The sequence below is a fragment of the Diadema setosum genome, chromosome 2 (genome assembly GCF_964275005.1).
Source record: "Diadema setosum chromosome 2, eeDiaSeto1, whole genome shotgun sequence".
In the NCBI taxonomy this organism is placed as follows: domain Eukaryota; kingdom Metazoa; phylum Echinodermata; class Echinoidea; order Diadematoida; family Diadematidae; genus Diadema; species Diadema setosum.
The window spans coordinates 1,342,873-1,361,859 of record NC_092686.1 but is presented as its reverse complement, the minus strand read 5'-3'; the positions used below and the strand labels follow the sequence as shown (position 1 = coordinate 1,361,859).

Sequence of the window (18,987 nt, the reverse complement as noted above, 5' to 3'; positions counted from 1 at the left end):
CTGCCTACCATTACACAGCTAGCCCTGCCTATCATCATACAGCTAGCCGGGTTCTAGCTCAGTAAAATATGTATGAAACATATGCAACTGAGTCTTTTTACGTACGTACGTACGCACGCACACGCGCATACTATACATGTGATGGGACTACAGTTCCAGTGAATGGGATCCAGTGGTGGGTATGGGTCAACAAACTTTCATATTGTAGCGATTTTGGGTCTTTGATATTTGTGATGTTTATGCTGTGCTATATGGTCGCTGGAGTAATTATGAGGCTCCAACTCAGCACTCACAATCCCTTGCACACACGCACTTCACCTCAGCCTCAGCCTGCTCAGGTAGTTCATTGCTGCTGGCAAACACACTCATTATTCACATGCAGAGGACTATGCTATCTGGCATGGCACACGTCACTCAATCATTGTCATCAACATGATCAGATGAGCACGATAATAATTTGCGCCAGAAGTAACTAATACATACCGTCTCAATGATGGTCTTTATTCGCTGGTCAACGTGGTACATGTAGCAACCAGGCCAAAGCGTGGAAACAACTCATGAACTGCTACTAAGTATTTGGAGAACGCTGATCGATCTATTAATGGTACACTGGACCTGCACTCTACTACACAACAGGTACTAAGTGCATGCTGCAAGCACTAGGAACTCCCAACTTCCCTGCATGTACTCACTACTGAGTACTATAGAGATGCAGAACTAAACTGGATGAATTGTAAGGGGGCAGCTATAAGACTGCAGCTGTAAGACTGCAAGACTTCCAGAAACACTGCTGAGAGACGCCTGCTAGACAACTGAACTTTTACTGCGCACATGTGGCCTTTTATACCCAGGCCAAGTGGCAAAGGGCACTGCCACACTGGACACACTAGCATTTGTTTATACATGTGTGTGTATATCATACATTGGTTTAACCCAGTGCAGGGAATTTCTGACTATATGCTGCCCTCTTAGGCCAAAGGCCAATTTTGTTACACAACCCCCCACCTAAATTGAAACGTCCCCGTTTCAACGAAAACACTAAAAAGAACAAAATTGGACGGTTATATGAAGTATAAAAATATACTCAGTTAAATGTATAAAAGCTAGACTAACGAACACATTTACACTGTACATAACGCTTTAAAACCCAATACGATCCTAAGACGTATTCAACGCAAAGTATCAAAACATCAATTTTTGGTGGAGATCAACGGCAGGAATGTTTCTGTGTTTGGCATAGCTTCCTACAAAAGGACATCAATAACACATGTTCTATAACTTAACTGTTAACTTAACTCTTCTTTCTCAAACTCACGAAGAGGAAACTTACGCGTTTGACACAATCTTAACATAAAACAATTGGAAGGCATGTTAAAAGCACATAATAATATCTGTAAATGGTTGCAGCTCAAAACATAAAAGCATGATGTTGAAACACCATTAATATGTAGCTCTATAGCATCTTATCACACACTACAAATTGTACCTGTACACTGTAATTACATGTGTACATCCTGATATCCAAGCGAGCTGCCTTGCATAGAAAACATTGCATAAAACAGGTCCTAATGGTGACGTCCTTAGTCCCTGACTAGAACGAATACAATACATTTATCATAATAAGACACTTGCATTATACTTGTATGCCCACAAATCCAAATCAGGACATACAGTGAATACATCAAAAAATTTGGCACGAATGTCAACATTACACAACAATACGAGGTAGCGATATTAATCCATTTTCTCGTCGCCATAAAAAATCTGTCCAACAAACACAAGCACAATTATAACTTGTCATTGGTGGTACCTGAATACACAGACCTGTAGGAGGGAAAAGAAACATAGCCAGAGTGAGAGAGCGAGAGAGAGCCAAAGTGTAGATACAGCTGCAGATACGGACAGGTTGAGGAGGATCTGAAACAGGTCGAAACGGAGTCAAAGCAGTAATCTGCTAGAGGGAGAAACATAAGACAAGAATTATAGAAATACCACCAAAGAGTTAAAAGTTTGAATCACAATACACACTGATATGATATTACATAGCAGAAAAACATTATCTGTTATACTTTTTTTTTTCACTCATCTTTCTGAAACTGAGGCTGCAGAACACAAACATTAAACATATAACTTTACAACTCAAGTACTTTAATCTGAACAATACTGTTTCCTTTACCTTGCAGCATGCAAGTTAGTGAGACTAAGCACCTGCAACGGTGTGTATGAAAAATAAATACAACTATTTACAAAGGTCATGCAGAATTGTAACTACATGTATGCAAAAAAAAATACTTCTTTTCTTTAAATGCTTTGGATACTTGTACTGACTAGGGTGTCTTTCCCTATCTGTCTCTTGTCAGCATTTAATATACAACAAATACTATGACATACAAAAATGAAAAACAACTAACTCGTTCACTTCTGTACATGTATAAGTTTGATGCCAGCTCACCATCAAATCTTATGAAACATAAAATTAAATCAGTTTCCCTTTTCTTTCCTTCCTTTTTGGCAAAGGGAACTGTACACAACAAACATTATACTTCACAAATTATGTAAAGCGAGAAATCTGATATAAAAGGTTGTCATTTTGGCAAAAGTTTCCCAAACCACTGATAATATTTTTCTATTCATTGAACGTTCAAATTATCTCTGGGATATCTAATATGAAACGTTTTATTGAAAACTGGTGAAACTGGTGAAGCTGGGAAAACCGGGAAAACCGGGAAAACCGGGGAAAACTGATGATATTGTCGCATCAAACTTATAGCATTCTGTGATGACATAGTACCAGAAAGGAAAAAGGGAAAATTATGCTTAAACTGTGGGCCAAAATTATGATTAAAGTATATGACTCTATTTTGACATTCCGTAGTTGCAATTTACTCTTTTGTTCCATTTAGCCGGGACGACTGCTGCATATGTCTCTGTGAATTCATTTTTCCTAATAAGCACCCCCTCAGCGTAATATTGGATGCTCTTTGTCTCCACTACTGTCGCCAGAATCTTATGGGCCGGCAGGGACGGGAGAGGCGTGATGGGGTTGGGGGCGGGGTCACTTTTGGCGGTGTGTGGGGCAAGGGGTTCATCCTCTACATCGTCGTCACGTTGAGCTTCCTGGGTGTTGTCCTCGTTGTCGTCGTCCTCGTCAGGGTCATCGTCGTCATCGTCGTCATCCTTGGCATCGGCCATCATCATAGCCAGCATCCCCCTCGGTTTTCCCCTTGGAGGCGTGGGGAAAATATAGGGGTCGGGGGTGGGTGCAAGGGAAATGACTGCAGGATTGCTGGGCTGGGGCTGGACTGGCTGGGGCTGGTCTGGCTGGGGCTGGATTGGTTGGGGCTGGTCTGGCTGGGGCTCCATGACTTGGACTGTGCGGCGATTTCCCTCTAATTGGGTGGGGAGGGGCGCTGGTCTTCTGTGAGTATGCACATATCGTATGTGCCGAGACAGGTTATATTGCTTGCTGCCACGGTAGTCGCACTCGTTGCATGCGAAGTCTCTGCCACTGTTGCCGCCATGCTCCCTTCTCAGGTGGCACTCCAGCCCCCTCCTTTCGGTGTAGGACTTCCCGCACCGCCTGCAACCGTAGGGGTCCCTTCTTTGTCTGTGGTAACGGCTGGAGCCTCGTCCCTCCATCTGCAATGTGCAAAAGATATGACATAATGCAAAGCTATTACTAATAAAAGAATTTAGGGGGTCTTCTTCTCCTTTTCGGATATCGCCTTGGCGGCTCATTAGGGATTGACTCATTTTCTGATATGTCACTGTGCATGGCGTTTTCCTCCATGGTTGGAGGTTGGCGAGGTGATGGGGCGGGGGGTGTATCTTGCTGTGCCGGTGTACTGAGATCATGATCTCCTCTGACATGATCATAATCATTTGGCTCGTCTATTAGGGATTTGTCTGGCTTGACAGCCAGGACGTCATCATCCGGGACTTCTTTTGGCGATGGTTGTATGAAATCCCACTTTTTCCTTTCTTCTCCCCTGTATGGTTTAAGCCGGTCCGCATGCACTACCATAGGTTTGGCTTTCTCCGAGGCTTGAATTCGGAAGGTCACGTCCGATAGTTGTGTCACGATCAGGTATGGGCCTTTCCACCTAAGTTGTAGCTTTGGGGAGACCCCCTTTCTCCTTGAGTGGTCGTATAACCATACAAACATCCCCTCTCGCAACGCTGGATCCGTCACTCTCCTGTCATAATTACGCTTCTGTCTTGCTGCGTTTGACCTGTAGTGCCTTGCAGCTCTCTCATGCGCGTTTTGCAGTCGTTGCCTCAATTCTTCAGCGAAGTCGCCGAGGCTTTCATTTTGTGGAGGGGTGGATGGTATGGTCAAGTCAATGGGGAGACTTGTCTCCCTCCCTAACATCATCATATTAGGGCTTTCTCCTGTTGATTCTTGGGGTGAACTTCTGTAGGCACTGGTGGCGTAGGGGAGGACATCGTCCCAGTCTTTTTCACCACCACTTTCCCCAATAAGCATCGACACAGCACTCAGTAGTGTGCGGTTGAATCGTTCAACCATTCCGTCGGATTTTGGATTGTACGCTGTTGTTCTCGTCTTTCGTATGCCTAGAAGTTGACACATCTCTGAAAATAGCTGTGATTCGAAGTTTGTCCCTTGGTCGGAATGTAGCTCATGTGGGACCCCAAAGCGACACACAAATTCTTCCACAAATTTCTTGGCCACCGTCTCTGCCCGTGCATCAGGTATGGCGTATGCTTCCATCCATTTCGTGTGGTAATCTCCTACCACCATTACCCACTGATTTCCCTGACTGCTCTTTGGTAGCGGTCCTAGCAAGTCGATCGCTACTCGCTCCATGGGCGCTCCAACCCGATACTGTTGGAGGGGTGCCAATCTCTTCTTTGGGGGCGATTTTCTTCGCTCACACAGCTCGCACTTTCTGATACACACACGTACATCAGCTGTTATTCCAGGCCAGTACAGCCTAGCCTTTACTCTAGCTAGTGTCTTCTTCAGCCCAAAATGTCCCCCCATTGGACCAGCATGCAACTCGGCTAAGGCTTCACTACGGAGTGCTTCAGGCAAAATCACTTGCCACTGCAGAGACTTCCCGTCATCTGCCTCCCATCGCCTACACAAAACGCCCTTGTGCATTCCCAACTGTTCCCACTGGGACCAATACGTCTTGGCTGACTTTGACATGTGTGAAATCTCTGACCACTTTGGTCGCGGCTTGTTTTCTTCTTTTGCTTCTACCAGCCATTTCAGAGTGTCATCATTTTCCTGTGCATTTCTCACATCTTGCCATGACAGAGAGGGCTTGGCTGCTATGCCCCTGACCATCTTCTCACCTTCTTCACTTGTACTGGGTGGTGTTAGACCGTCAGCTTCCCTAGCATGCTCCACCATTTCCTCTCGGCCACATTGTTTACATCGTTGGCGAGACAGCCCATCTGCATTTCCATGTTTCTTCCCAGGTCGATGTTGTATTTCAATGTCGTACTCCGCGATCTGTTCCAGCCATCTAGCCATTTGGGCCTCTGGATTCTTGAAATTTAACAACCATCGGAGGGATGCATGGTCTGTGCGGACAAGGACCTTTTGTCCATACAAGTACGGTCGATATTGCTTGAGTGAGGCTACCACTGACAGCAATTCTCTCCTTGTAGTGCAGTAGTTTCTTTCTGGTTTGGTGAATTTCCGGCTGTAGTAAGCGATGACCTTTTCCTCTCCATCTTGCACCTGTGATAAGACTGCCCCTAAGGCGTCGGCACTAGCATCTGTGTCCAGAATGAACTTACCCCCTGGCAATGGGTATGCTAGTATTGGCGCACACAGGAGTCTCTGTTTAAGTTCATCGAATGCTGATTGACATTGTGTTGACCACACAAAAGCTTGAGACTTTGCCGTTAGTTCATGTAGCGGGTTTGCTATCTCTGCAAAGTCTTTCACAAACCTTCTGTAGTATGAGGCGAGACCTAGAAAGCTTCTAACCTCCTTCTTGCACTTGGGTACAGGCCAGTCAGCCACTGCCTTGATCTTGTCGGGGTCTGTTGTCACTCCGTCTGCTGACACTACATGGCCTAGGTACAACACAGATGTTTGAAACAGGTGACATTTGCTTGGCTTGAGCTTTAAACCAGCATCTCGTAGACGAGAAAAAGTCACTCGCAGTCTCTGTATCTCTTCCTCTACTGACTCCCCAAAGACGATGATGTCGTCGAGATATATGAGCAGGATGTCCCACTGTAATCCTCTCATTACTCTCTCCATTAGTCGCTCAAATGTGGCTGGTGCGTTTGCCAGGCCAAATGGCATGACTTTCCATTTGTACAATCCATTTCTGACCACAAATGTTGACTTCTCCTGAGCATCTTCGTCTAGGGCGACCTGCCAGTATCCTGAAGATAGATCTAATGTTGAAAACCACTTAGCCTTGCCAAGTGCATCGATGGTTTCGTCAATACGCGGAATGGGATATGCGTCTTTGATTGTTACCTCATTCAGTCGTCTATAGTCTATGCAGAGGCGTTTTGAGCCGTCTTTCTTCCGGACTAGAACGACATTAGCGGCCCAGGGGCTGCTGGATGGTTCAATCACTCCTCTTTTCTCAAGTTCTTTCACCTGTCTTGTAATCTCTTCCTGGTTACAAAGTGGTTGCCTTCTTGGTCGCTCTTTGATGGGTTTCGCATCTCCTGTTTCTATGCTGTGTTTCACCACATCCGTTCTCCCTATGTCTCCACTGTCGGTTGAGAAAACATCTTGAAAATCAAGGAGGCATTGCTTTACATCATTGTAGTGTCTTGGATGTAAATTTGCTTTACTTCTTTCAAACAAGTCCCTCAAATGTTCAGGAATATCTGGCGGTTCAGCTGAATTTGTTGCTTGCACATCATCCTCCACTGTCACAGGTCTCACAACTCCCACAGTCATACCTTCTCGAATTGTTAACTCGTGTTCGCTGGGATTGAATACTCGCAAAGGAAGAGTCTCAGTGTCAGCTTCCACTAGTGCCCTGGCTAAAATTAAGCCTTTGCTTTCGAGATCGCTACCTCCATCGACTGCTTCAATGATAGCTGGGCCTGTCATAGCATCACTCTTGTTAGCTATCCTACCGGGGATAATTGCCTCATGACCAGCTGGCACAGACATTGTTGATGAAACCACCAGTCTCCCAACAAAAGGTTCACCTTCCTGGCTCGTACATTTGATTTCTTCTCCATTTATCTTCAAAGTTAACCTTTTGAAATCGAGGCTACCTCCTGTTGGAAGCAAGAAGTCCATTCCCAATATACCTGGGCATTTGATGTCTGCGAAGATTACTCTCACAAGCCGAGTCGTCTGTCCAATTTGTACTTCTACCCATGCAGCTCCTAACACTTGAAGAGGATTTCCATCTACTTGTCGTATTTGTATGTGTTCATGTTCCAGCATTGGTCTCTGTTTACTGTCGATCATGTGGTACATACTAGCACTTACAATAGTGTCTGTTGAACCAGTGTCGATCAGAAATCTGCAATTTTGCGATCTCAGTTGTCCATTGACATACAAGCCTTGTTTTGGTTCTGGATCAAACTTTGGTAACGTAACCACTCGCTCTTCTACTGTTGGGTTGCTTGAGGTAGGGGGCTCTGTTTTGGTTGTGGGCTCTGCTTGACTTGTGTGCTCTCGTTTGCTTGTGGATCCGTTGGCTTTTCCAGCCTTTCCATGGATCCTTTGGGAGGCTGACTTCCGTTTCCCTTCATTTGGTGCTGTTTCTGGGGTGCAGGGCACTGACGAGCAAGGTGTCCTGGTTCTCCACAGTTGAAGCACTTAAAACCAGCAGGCCATCTTCTTTGTTGAGTCTGGTTTTGCCTTTGTGTTGTCTCTTGAAAATTTGTTTTCTTCTGCCTTTCCGTAAGGAGCTGTGTGATTGACTCCATTTGCCTGCTCTGTTGTGACAACATGTGTTCCACTTGTCTGAATCTACTTTCTGTCTCGCTGTCCAATGTTCGCACAAATTTCCCATGTCTCATTCTCTCATTCCTCCTTTGAAATTCTACTCTTTCAAAGCTTTCGGTCTCAATTGCAGCCTGTATAGCTTCGTCAAGTGACGTAGGACGGGCACGATGGATGCCTTCACGAATGGACTGGTGCTCTACTGCGTCAATGAAGTGATTCCTTTCAAGTCTATCTCTTGCAGAGGCTGGAATTTCAGGATACGCTCTGATGGCTAGTTCATGGATGGCCTGGCCTAGCTCTTGTAGTGACTCTCTTTGTCCCTGCCTTCGGTGTCGTAGCTCCACTAAATAATTTTCTGCTTGATGTCCTGGTCCAAAACGACGATCGAGCAGTCTTACTAACTCAATGTATGAGTTTCGCTGCATAGTCGGAATGTCACATATCACACGCATTGCATTTCCTTGCAGGCTGGCAGCTAGAAAATTTGCTGCCTGTTTGTCACTCCATCCATTTACTTCGGCACAGGCTTCGAAATGTTGGTGGTAATCTTGCCATGGTGTTGTACCATCATATCTATCTGGCATCATCACTGGTCGTTCACGGCCGACTTTATTCATTGTAGAACTCTCTTTCTCACTTCTGTGTAGTGGATCAAATGTGTTCAAAATCAATTCATGCTCATCGGTAGGTGACGAGTGGAAGGGGTTTCCTTTTGATGAAGTAGGCTCTTGCCTCTTTGGAGCCAATGGGGTAGACATTCGGGCTGGGCGTAGTGTCGAATGGAAAGGGCTGTAGTCTTTGTCTGATACTTGTGCAGCATAATCTTGGGAAAGGTAACCCGAGGTCTGACCTCCATATCTTGACATTGCTGAGGGGACTTTAATTTTGACTTCTGAGTCAACTGTTGCATAATATGGTTTCTTTACACTTCCCATTGGTCTGCTTGGAGTTTCACTTCCTTCCAAGTCATGATGCATTCTCTCCTTAGTCCCTTGCAACTTCTCCAACTTCACCTCCATTTGTGCCTTTTCCCATCTAAGGATTTCCTTCTCCATCCTTGATTTCTCTAATTCTTCCATCAGCCCCAACACCTCAGCCTTTTCACTCCTGGACAATGCCATATTTCTTACTCTCAATCAATTGTTATGTGGAAATAGACAGGTATAAATTGACAAAAGCATTCATCAATCAATAGTTCTCCACTTGCAATATAAATGCTTCGAAAAGAAATGAAAGAAAACAAAAATGTCACTTGCTACCTCTGATTGTACTGACACAAAATTCACCTGTACCTGTAATGACCAGTCTGGCTCATGTCATAATGTAATTCGGTTCATCACTCGGCTCGTGGTTCACAGCTCATAGCTCGGCTCGTGTCTCCGTTCATTGCCCGGCTCGTGTTCATTCAATCCATGAATAGTGTATAAAAACATGAGAATGTATACTGTCAAGCCAATTTCACTGTTACAGTTCATGTGCATGTAGTTCTATATGGTTCTTATGCATCACTTCTGAGCATTTGTCTACAAAATTTGGTCGATCGTGCATCAATACTGAGCACTTGCTTCCCTCGTTGGTATATCATGCGTCAATTCTGAACATTTATCTTCATGGTTGTCAAAAAAAAAAATGTAGCATCAATGCTGAGCATTTACCTCTGTACTCGGACTATTATGCATCAATTCTGAGCATTTGTCTTCACGGTAGGTCTATCGAAATACATGTAGATTCTATGCATCAATTCTGAGCATTTACAGTACGTATCTTCATGGAAGGTTGAATCATGCATCAATTCTGACCGTTCATTCTCATGGTAGGTTATACATCTAGAAATATGCATCAATTCTGAGCATTTATCTTCATCTTGTGACTGTGGTAGGTGGAGTTATGCCTCAATTCTGAGCATCTATATTCATGGTATTGGTAGCTAGGTCGAAATATGCATCAATTCTGAGCATTAATTTCCTTGTCTGCCACAGCACATGAACATCACAATGAAAAATGAAGTGCACTAAAATCTTCTTCAGCAACTAAAATTTTGGAAGGGATTGGTGCGTAAAATCCCACCGCTGCCACCAATTTGTAGCGATTTTGGGTCTTTGATATTTGTGATGTTTATGCTGTGCTATATGGTCGCTGGAGTAATTATGAGGCTCCAACTCAGCACTCACAATCCCTTGCACACACGCACTTCACCTCAGCCTCAGCCTGCTCAGGTAGTTCATTGCTGCTGGCAAACACACTCATTATTCACATGCAGAGGACTATGCTATCTGGCATGGCACACGTCACTCAATCATTGTCATCAACATGATCAGATGAGCACGATAATAATTTGCGCCAGAAGTAACTAATACATACCGTCTCAATGATGGTCTTTATTCGCTGGTCAACGTGGTACATGTAGCAACCAGGCCAAAGCGTGGAAACAACTCATGAACTGCTACTAAGTATTTGGAGAACGCTGATCGATCTATTAATGGTACACTGGACCTGCACTCTACTACACAACAGGTACTAAGTGCATGCTGCAAGCACTAGGAACTCCCAACTTCCCTGCATGTACTCACTACTGAGTACTATAGAGATGCAGAACTAAACTGGATGAATTGTAAGGGGGCAGCTATAAGACTGCAGCTGTAAGACTGCAAGACTTCCAGAAACACTGCTGAGAGACGCCTGCTAGACAACTGAACTTTTACTGCGCACATGTGGCCTTTTATACCCAGGCCAAGTGGCAAAGGGCACTGCCACACTGGACACACTAGCATTTGTTTATACATGTGTGTGTATATCATACATTGGTTTAACCCAGTGCAGGGAATTTCTGACTATATGCTGCCCTCTTAGGCCAAAGGCCAATTTTGTTACAATATGTCTCGTCAGTAATTTTTGCATCTTAAGATTTTTATAAATTAGAATCCGTGAAATATACAGAAATATTTAAGTTTGTATATATACATAATGGACATAAATGTTTTATAATAATTTAAAAGATATATTAAGGTACAAAAAAAAAATCACAAAATTATAGTGGAGTTATTGAAATAACCATCGAATAGTTCGTTAACCCCAAATCACAAGAACATCCCGAGCTGAATCCTACTTTGTACACACACACACACACACACACACACACGTACGTGTGTATGTCTTTGGTATGCTATGCACGGTGAATCACTTACTACCCGAATAAATGCGAATAAACCTCCACCGTGTTTGTGTGATCGTGTCCTTCACTATGAAATCGACGGAATTGGCGATGTCGTACTCGTAGTACCTCGCCTCGAGTTCGTGAATCCTGACGTGACACGGGTGAGTACTCAACAGAAAGATATGCTTCTCTTTAGTGTGTGAATGATTTATGACCGTATGTTTGACGTTTTCGCTTCTACATTTGGAAATATGTGCAGGACTTCGTGAAGGCGTAACACCAACTTAATGTAGTCCCATGTATTGACTTTGATGCTGCTATCCTCTGGCTGTGGTCACTGATGCATGATGAATTGAAATGACTTCGACAATGACGAGTGCACCTTTCAATTGTGTTTATCCCTTCCGAAAGGTCCGCTGGAACTTTGGCCAGAAGATACTACGCAAGCGGGAGTAGACGTGTTTGATATACAGATTAACAGATTAACATTAGGCCTAGATCTAGATCTAGAACCAGTTAACCAGTCTTGATCTACATTTCTAATGTTAGATAGATTCTAGTTGTAAATTACTACACTAGATCTAGGCCTAAGCTTAAATTTAGTTGTAGAATTCTAGACAACAACAAAGGGTATAGACCTATTGATTATTATTTGAAAGTTGGAAAAAGATGCGGATGCACCAGGTCCAGATCCTGGCCAGTTGCAGTTGTAATTTTACTTGTAACGTTAGACTTGTTGAGAGCAAGAGCGAGATGGCTAGATGAGAGTAGAGTCTACTACTTAAACTAGTACTATACTAGTACTAGTAGTGTACTCAGCTGGTACTAGAGTGACGTGTGGTAGGTGATATTAAGGCCAAGGCAAGTGCCAAGTACACTGACCAAGGTTGATGGTGATGATTATTATGATTAAAATGAACAGCATTGTTAGCACCATTTGGATTTGTCTGCAAAGAACATTCATTCAAAGCAAAGGCACCCACATTTGATTTGATATTCACAACACATGGTTGCTGGAAAAAAAAAAGAAAAAAAAAGGTCTTTCTGACTTCAGTTCACATTTGCAAATTGAAGTTACAATAATTTGTATCCAGGTTGTTATTAAAATTCAATTAAGATTTGGATTGGTACAGATGGGTATTTAGTATTACGTACACTGTTTGCGCATGACGAGTCAATCCTGCATTACAAAGACTGGAACTAGGGTAAGGGCACTAGTATTCGGTCAGCCCCCGGTATTCAGTCACTTATCACTAGTCACCAGCCAGTAAGTTCAACTGTCACATCACATGCAAATCACATTAATTCACATACCTACACACTCATTCACAACGGGAAACTCCCTAGCCCCCTCCAAAAATCCATCCAAAATCCCAAATTTTACTGTCAAAAGTGCAGAATCGGCGCTACTTTCCAAAAGCGCGCGCGGATAAGGCCCAGTTTTAAGAGTACGGGTCGCTGAAAAAGCGCTAAAAATCGAGAAATACGCCGTTCTCTCGCGGGATTTTTCGCTTATCACAAGCTTGGAGTGTAATGGTATCCTCAAAAACGCAAAAGAAATACAAAATTTCCGTACGTGCCGATACAGTGTCCCAATGTACAAGGGTTGAATGCAAGTGCCGAGGCCCCAGTATTCGGTCACCAACGGTCGCCGCAACGTCCCCGATGCAATTTTGCGCCAACAAGGTAGCGCCCGCGCGCATTTTTCAGCTGCCTTGAACACGCATTGACTTTGAACACGCACATCGCGTGACCGAATACTGGTGCCGGTGACGGTATACTGGGGAATTTTCAGGGTGAAATATTTCGGGATTTTGTGCAATTCTGTGAGATATTTAACAAAATGAAAGTTGAGATTAAAGAAATTTGATATATTTTATATACATTGCTGTAGATATGATGTATGTATGTATTATTTTAGTTTGAAAAATATTGTAAAAAAGCTTACATTGTAAGTGACCGAATACTGGGGATGTTACCCTATTACTACGTAAAACTTGTCCTCGCCGCCACTGATGTTCACTAATTAGTGCAGATACATAACTAAATATGGGACAAATAATGAAGAACCTCATCATTTAAGCAGCAAAATCGTATACTGGGAAAAAGGACTGACTGATGGGTGCTGACACGGAAGATGCAGAATTGCATGTCCTGACTGCCTTTACATTGCATAGTTTATATTGAACAAATGCCATGGATGCTAGGACATCTACAATTGTAATTTACTTATCTCCACTGAACATTTTGAAGAATGTTGTCAGTCTCTGATGCATCAGAGGCTTCCATTGTTCTTGAAAATGCTCAGCAGAGAAGTACTGTAGATGTCCTACAATATTAATGTATACTGTCTTCATGACTGTTGAATCTTTGCAATGTTCAATTTGGCAAGAATTTTAGTTTTCAGCATTACTGATGCATAGTTTAGCCACCAGCCAGTTTTGGGCAGACTTGTGTATTATAAATATTTCCCTCAGCTAAAATTTACATTTTTAAAAATCTGTTTACACTTGGCTTAGGTCTAGTTTTAGCTGGAATCATGAGTCAAGCATATTTATTGGAGTTAAAGTGTGTCAGGGTTAGGGTTAGGGTAGGGTTAGGTTGCGGTAACTATGGAATTTAGTCTAAATCCACTCAGCTTTGCCTTGTGGGTTTATGTCATTCCATAGTTACCGTATGCACACAATTCCTACTGACGCACTCATGAGGAGACCTGTGCATCATTTGTATACTGTCAAATTGATCACTGGTATTACATGATTGCATTCGTACTTTGCTTTGAGTTACAGGTCTTTTAAGAAAACAAGTTGAGACTGGTGATCACCTTTCTGAAATTGTGGTGATAAAAGAAGTAGGAGCTACAGTATGGCAGCAGAAGAGAGATCAGCCAGTGATCTCACGATAGGCCTGACACTGGCCATCTGTTCTACCATCTTCATTGGCTCCAGTGGAATCGTGAAGAAGAAGGCACTTATAAAGATTCACGCTTATGCAACTCGTGCAGGTATGAAATTTTTTGCTTTGTTGTATGTATACAATGTACACACTGTATATTTATGTATATACAATTGCAAAACACCTCCCCCCTTTAAAAAAAAAAAAAAACAACAACAACAACAACTGGTAAAAAGAAATTTTAACGGACAAGATTGGGTGACTTCAGATTACTAAATGTCTCAGTGCAAGTAATGTTAATTTCATTTTGTCAGATGAATTTACTCAGGATAAGACGAAACATTGCATCGTCCATGATACTTGTTACATTGTGTCATGTAGAAATTTTTTTGACAGAAATTGATATGTTTTTATATATTTGATCTCATAAATGAAAAAAGAATGTATATCTGTTTGTCCTATATTTTTGTGTGTCAACATTTTAGGTCTCTTCTCTCACTTGCTCCCATTATCAATCACTGTAATGCTTGATAGTGCCATGAAGATTGAAAGTCACATTGAATTTTGTAGTCTATAGACATGTTGTTATCACATGCATCCATACTGTGTAGCATTCATTAACGACTCTCTATACTAATAGTCAATTTGGATGTGGGGCAATGCCTTATTCTACACCATATTATTTCCATATGTACTTTACATGTATGTTGTAGGCACCGGGTCGAGGGAAATTACCCCCTGGACAATTACCCCAGACCCTTCTCCTGACCCTAACCCTAATCCTAATCCTAATCCTGATCCTAATTCTAACCCATACTCTAACCCTAAACCTAACCCTAGCCTTAATCTTTACTCTAACCTTATCACTAACTGGGGGGTAATTGCCCTGATATGGTAATAGTAATGGAGTTTCTTTCCTCCTTGATGTTTTCAGGTGATGGTGGGCATGCCTATCTCAAGGAGTGGCTATGGTGGGCCGGCTTTGGGCTTTGTGAGTAGACAGATGCTGCAGACAAGATACCTGTTTTAGCTTCTGATATGAAAGATTTCTCATTATTCTGCTTGCCTCCATATAGCTCCAGTCCGAACAAGGAAAGTGAGGAACAATTAACCATGTAGCATGTTTTACAAGAATGGCACTGACTCCTTAGATGTAAACAACTTGAAAGTTTGCTACCATTGAAGGTGCTTTTAGCACATGAATAAATCACAGTGCTTTCAATTCAAATCCGTGTTTGCTCAGACTTCACTTTGCTATTACTGTAAAGTGTTCTTTCACCATAGAGCTATGTTGAAAAGTGAACAGAAGCATATTTTGTGTGACATAATTTTCACCTCTTTTAGACAATGTAGTACATTTCATAAAATTCTGTGTCAAAAAAAAAAAAAGATTACGGTAAAATTAAGACAGCAGTTAAAATGTATTTCATCATATTGTCACCCACATAAAATTATGTAAGTTTTCATACAGAGATCAGCTCAGCTCAGCAAGTCATCATTTTCTCTTTTCTCTTTTAATCAAGAGATTAGCTTTCAGAGTTTACCGTCTTTTTAAGCTGACATGGGTAAAGTGGATGCTTTCAGCCTTTTTTGTTTATATTTTCTACGTAGACTGAGTGCTTAATACATGCATAGAGTAATTTACACCAACTTCCTTGTGATAACATCTTTTAAGTCATGTTTTATGTCATATACCCAATAATTTTGCAAAAGATTTTTTCATCTTTCTCTTTTGTTGTCTATGATAATGTAGTTGAAGAGCTGAAATGTAGAATACACAAATTGCAAACTATCTGCTCTTAGCAAACTCTGTAAATCACCTCAAGACAAATTTTTTGTCCGTTGATGAAATGATGGGTCACCATTTCAGTGAACTGTTTACATATTCATTTCATTCAGAATAAGTGAAATGAAATGGGAAAATAGACCAATAGAATATCAGTAGTTTATCTAATCTAATTAACTTTTTATTTGTTTTATTCACATGACATTTCTAGACTTTGGGCCAAAAAATCCTTGAAGATATTCTGAGTTCTGAAAGCATTTTTTTTTTCTTTTTATTCATCCCACAACAGTGGCAGCAGGTGAATTTCTCAACTTTGTGGCGTACGCCTTCGCCCCAGCACTTCTGGTGACACCTTTAGGAGCCTTGAGTGTGTTAGTCACGTGAGTGTACCAGTTTGTGTCAGTCCTAATGTAGTTCTTTTGAAGATTCTTGAGAACATACTTTGTCAGTGTCAGAACTAGTATTCTGCAATTGCTGTCCATGTCAAAGAATGGGAGGAATCTATTTGTGGTTTTAAAATGTATATGTATATCATTGTATGTCAGCTGATCCTATTGTGGACATGATAAGTGAAGTAGTTTATGAATATCAATGAAATTTGACACTCAATACTTTTGTAGTGCTATGAAGAATTGTATCTTATATGGAAGTAATTCCTGACACTGAAAAAAAAAAGATTATTGTAAAACCTGTGAATCATCATGTACCAAACTACAGATGAGATACATTTGTGCTAATGCTTATGGTAATGTTATTGGTATAGCAAAGATACTTCCAATGTATGTTCAGTGTTTTGTAATACATATGATGGGAGATATTGCCTGAAGACTGGTCCAAGTTTTAAAGAGTTCAATGAATATCAAGTTTGCAAAGTTTAGGAATCATCATTATCACTTAGGACAAATAATGATTTACAATGATGAATGAATTTGATTTGTTTCAGAGCAATCTTGTCAAGCCATTTCTTGAATGAGGCGCTCAATTTACTGGGAAAAGTCGGCTGCATACAGTGCATTCTGGGTTCCACCATAATGGTTATACATGCACCGGCAGAAGAGGGCGCTGATACATTAGAGGACCTTGCGTTACATTTACGAGATTCAGGTGAGTGTCAAGGCAGGCAGAAATTGACTACGCGTACTGTAAAATCAGAAACATTTGTGGCATGAAACTTTCGTGAATTGCCACTTGCATTCAATGCATTTTGTTTGAAAAAGAAAGCTTTTGATGCATTTTACTTTTGGGAATCTGGCTTCTCACAAAATTCACGAAAGTTTCATGCTCGCGAAAATTTCTGGTTTTACAGTAATCAAGTGAGCAGTAGTGAAATTCAAGTGGAAGGTCGTGGTGTTACACCTTAATTTCTGGTCAGTACTAGTCTACTATGAACCAGCTACCTGTGACATGGTGATTCTATACATGTAATATCTTCTTCTTTTTTGTACATTATCGTAGTCATAAGTAGTCTTCTATGATATGCTTTAAATTTAAAACTTTTGTATTCTTTTTCCGTTGTTCAACTACACACTTAATAGTTCTCTCTGACTAGTGGTGTCATTTCTTAAGAAAAGAATGAAGAAATATTATACACCAAATATTCAGAAGATATACTTCTCTGCTGCCAATTGCTTGTTTCTAGGAACTTAAAGTCTCCTCGATGCAAAGTGATGACTGATTTTAAACTTTCTGATTTTGTACTTAATGGGTGTGTTTGCTTTTCTGTATTGTGTGCATCACATGCTTAACACTGAGCATCTGTTGACTGGAGTGAAATTTCATACTTTGTTTGCAAAGGCAAAACATTGCACACAGTTTGTAGACAACCCAAAGCAGCAAATTAGTGTGTTTTGTGCAGTCATAGCAAACCATGCAATCCCAGCATGGGGTAATTCCATATACTGTATATGCCATATATTTAACGAGCTTAAATTATCGCGAATTGCGGCTTCCTGATGATTTCGCGAGTGGTTAAATTTGCGATCGTGGAGTATTGTGCTGAATGGAGAAATGTATGTATGTCTGTGTCATATTCATATCAGGATCAGAGTCATTATTTTTGGTGTCTTTAATTTATAAAATAGCACCTGACTCACAAAATTCGTGAAAATAAAAACCTCGCGAAATATTCGGCTTATACAGTATGCTGAATCCATCAATTCAATAGACAATATGATCATTTTTTTGACAAATTTCTTCATTCACTCTATTGTTATTGATAAACTCTCTGTGAAATACGTACAACACAAATATAATACCAAGCATTTCTTTGACGATAGCTTAAAGATTTTTCCTTTCTTTTATTTTCCCCAGTATTTGTCACGTATATCATAGGTCTTATCATAACAGTGGTGATTCTCATCTTCTTTGTGTCGCCAAAGTATGGTTCAAAGAACATTCTGGTCTACATCATAATATGTTCCATGGTGGGTTCAATCTCCGTGCTGGCATGCAAAGGATTTGGTATAGCCATCAAGGAGTTCTTTGCCGGGGAGAACACACTCCTCCTCCCCATCACCTGGTTCCTCCTCATCTGTTTGGTGTCGTGCATCCTCATGAGTATGCACTACCTCAACAAGGCGCTGGACACGTTCAACGCGGCCGTGATCGCGCCCATCTACTACGTGTTCTTCACGACGTGCGTCGTCACCGCCTCGGGGATTCTCTTCAAGGAGTGGGCCAGCATGAGCTTTCAGGACATCATCTCGACAGTGGCGGGTTTTGGTGTGATCATCATGGGGATCTACCTCCTGCACACCTTCAAGGACACGAACATCTCACTTGATAGCATCAGAGCCAAACTGGATGAATCCTCCTCCTCCAACCCGACTTCCCCCACATCACTACATAATTCCAGCGCCCACCATCATCTCCTTGGCGTACAGAGTGATGGTGGACCAAATTCATGAGTGGCACAGTGCCCTTGAAAAGACAGCCAGAACTTCTTTTTTTCCCCCCTACCAGGCATGGTGGGATGTACTGGTAAAACTTGCCCTCAGATATTTTCTATGCATTAAATGGGGCAATCTATACTAGTACATGAGCTGACATATCATAAGGTATGTACATGAGTAATGATGCGGTGCAGCAAAATAATTCACATACTTTCTCAAAGCTTTTGTAGCTTAACACAATGCTGGATCTGTTTCTTGTTTCTCTCTCTCTCTCTCTCTCTCACTCAGCGCTTTAATCATATACTTTTTCCCCATTTGTACTGACTAACTGCTATTAATATCTAAGTGC

At 41.7% G+C, this 18,987-nt stretch overlaps 2 protein-coding genes across 2 annotated transcripts; one reads left to right on the top strand and one right to left on the bottom strand.

Moving 5' to 3' along the window:
• Positions 1 to 480: 480 nt before the first annotated feature.
• On the bottom strand, positions 481 to 10,777 carry LOC140246125 (uncharacterized). The gene is made up of 2 exons (XM_072325564.1): positions 9,205 to 10,777; positions 481 to 3,639 (listed from the first exon to the last, which is right to left on the bottom strand). Exon 2 carries the CDS (start codon positions 3,637 to 3,639, stop codon positions 2,857 to 2,859), a length of 783 nt encoding a protein of 260 aa, XP_072181665.1. The 5' UTR covers positions 9,205 to 10,777; the 3' UTR covers positions 481 to 2,856.
• Positions 10,778 to 11,138: 361 nt separating this feature from the next.
• On the top strand, positions 11,139 to 18,696 carry LOC140238727 (magnesium transporter NIPA2-like). The gene is made up of 6 exons (XM_072318626.1): positions 11,139 to 11,227; positions 13,856 to 14,070; positions 14,896 to 14,952; positions 16,037 to 16,127; positions 16,691 to 16,851; positions 18,058 to 18,696. The coding sequence occupies exons 2-6, from the start codon at positions 13,932 to 13,934 to the stop codon at positions 18,651 to 18,653; spliced, it is 1,044 nt and encodes a 347-aa protein (XP_072174727.1). The 5' UTR covers positions 11,139 to 11,227; positions 13,856 to 13,931; the 3' UTR covers positions 18,654 to 18,696.
• The last annotated feature ends 291 nt before the right edge of the window (positions 18,697 to 18,987 follow it).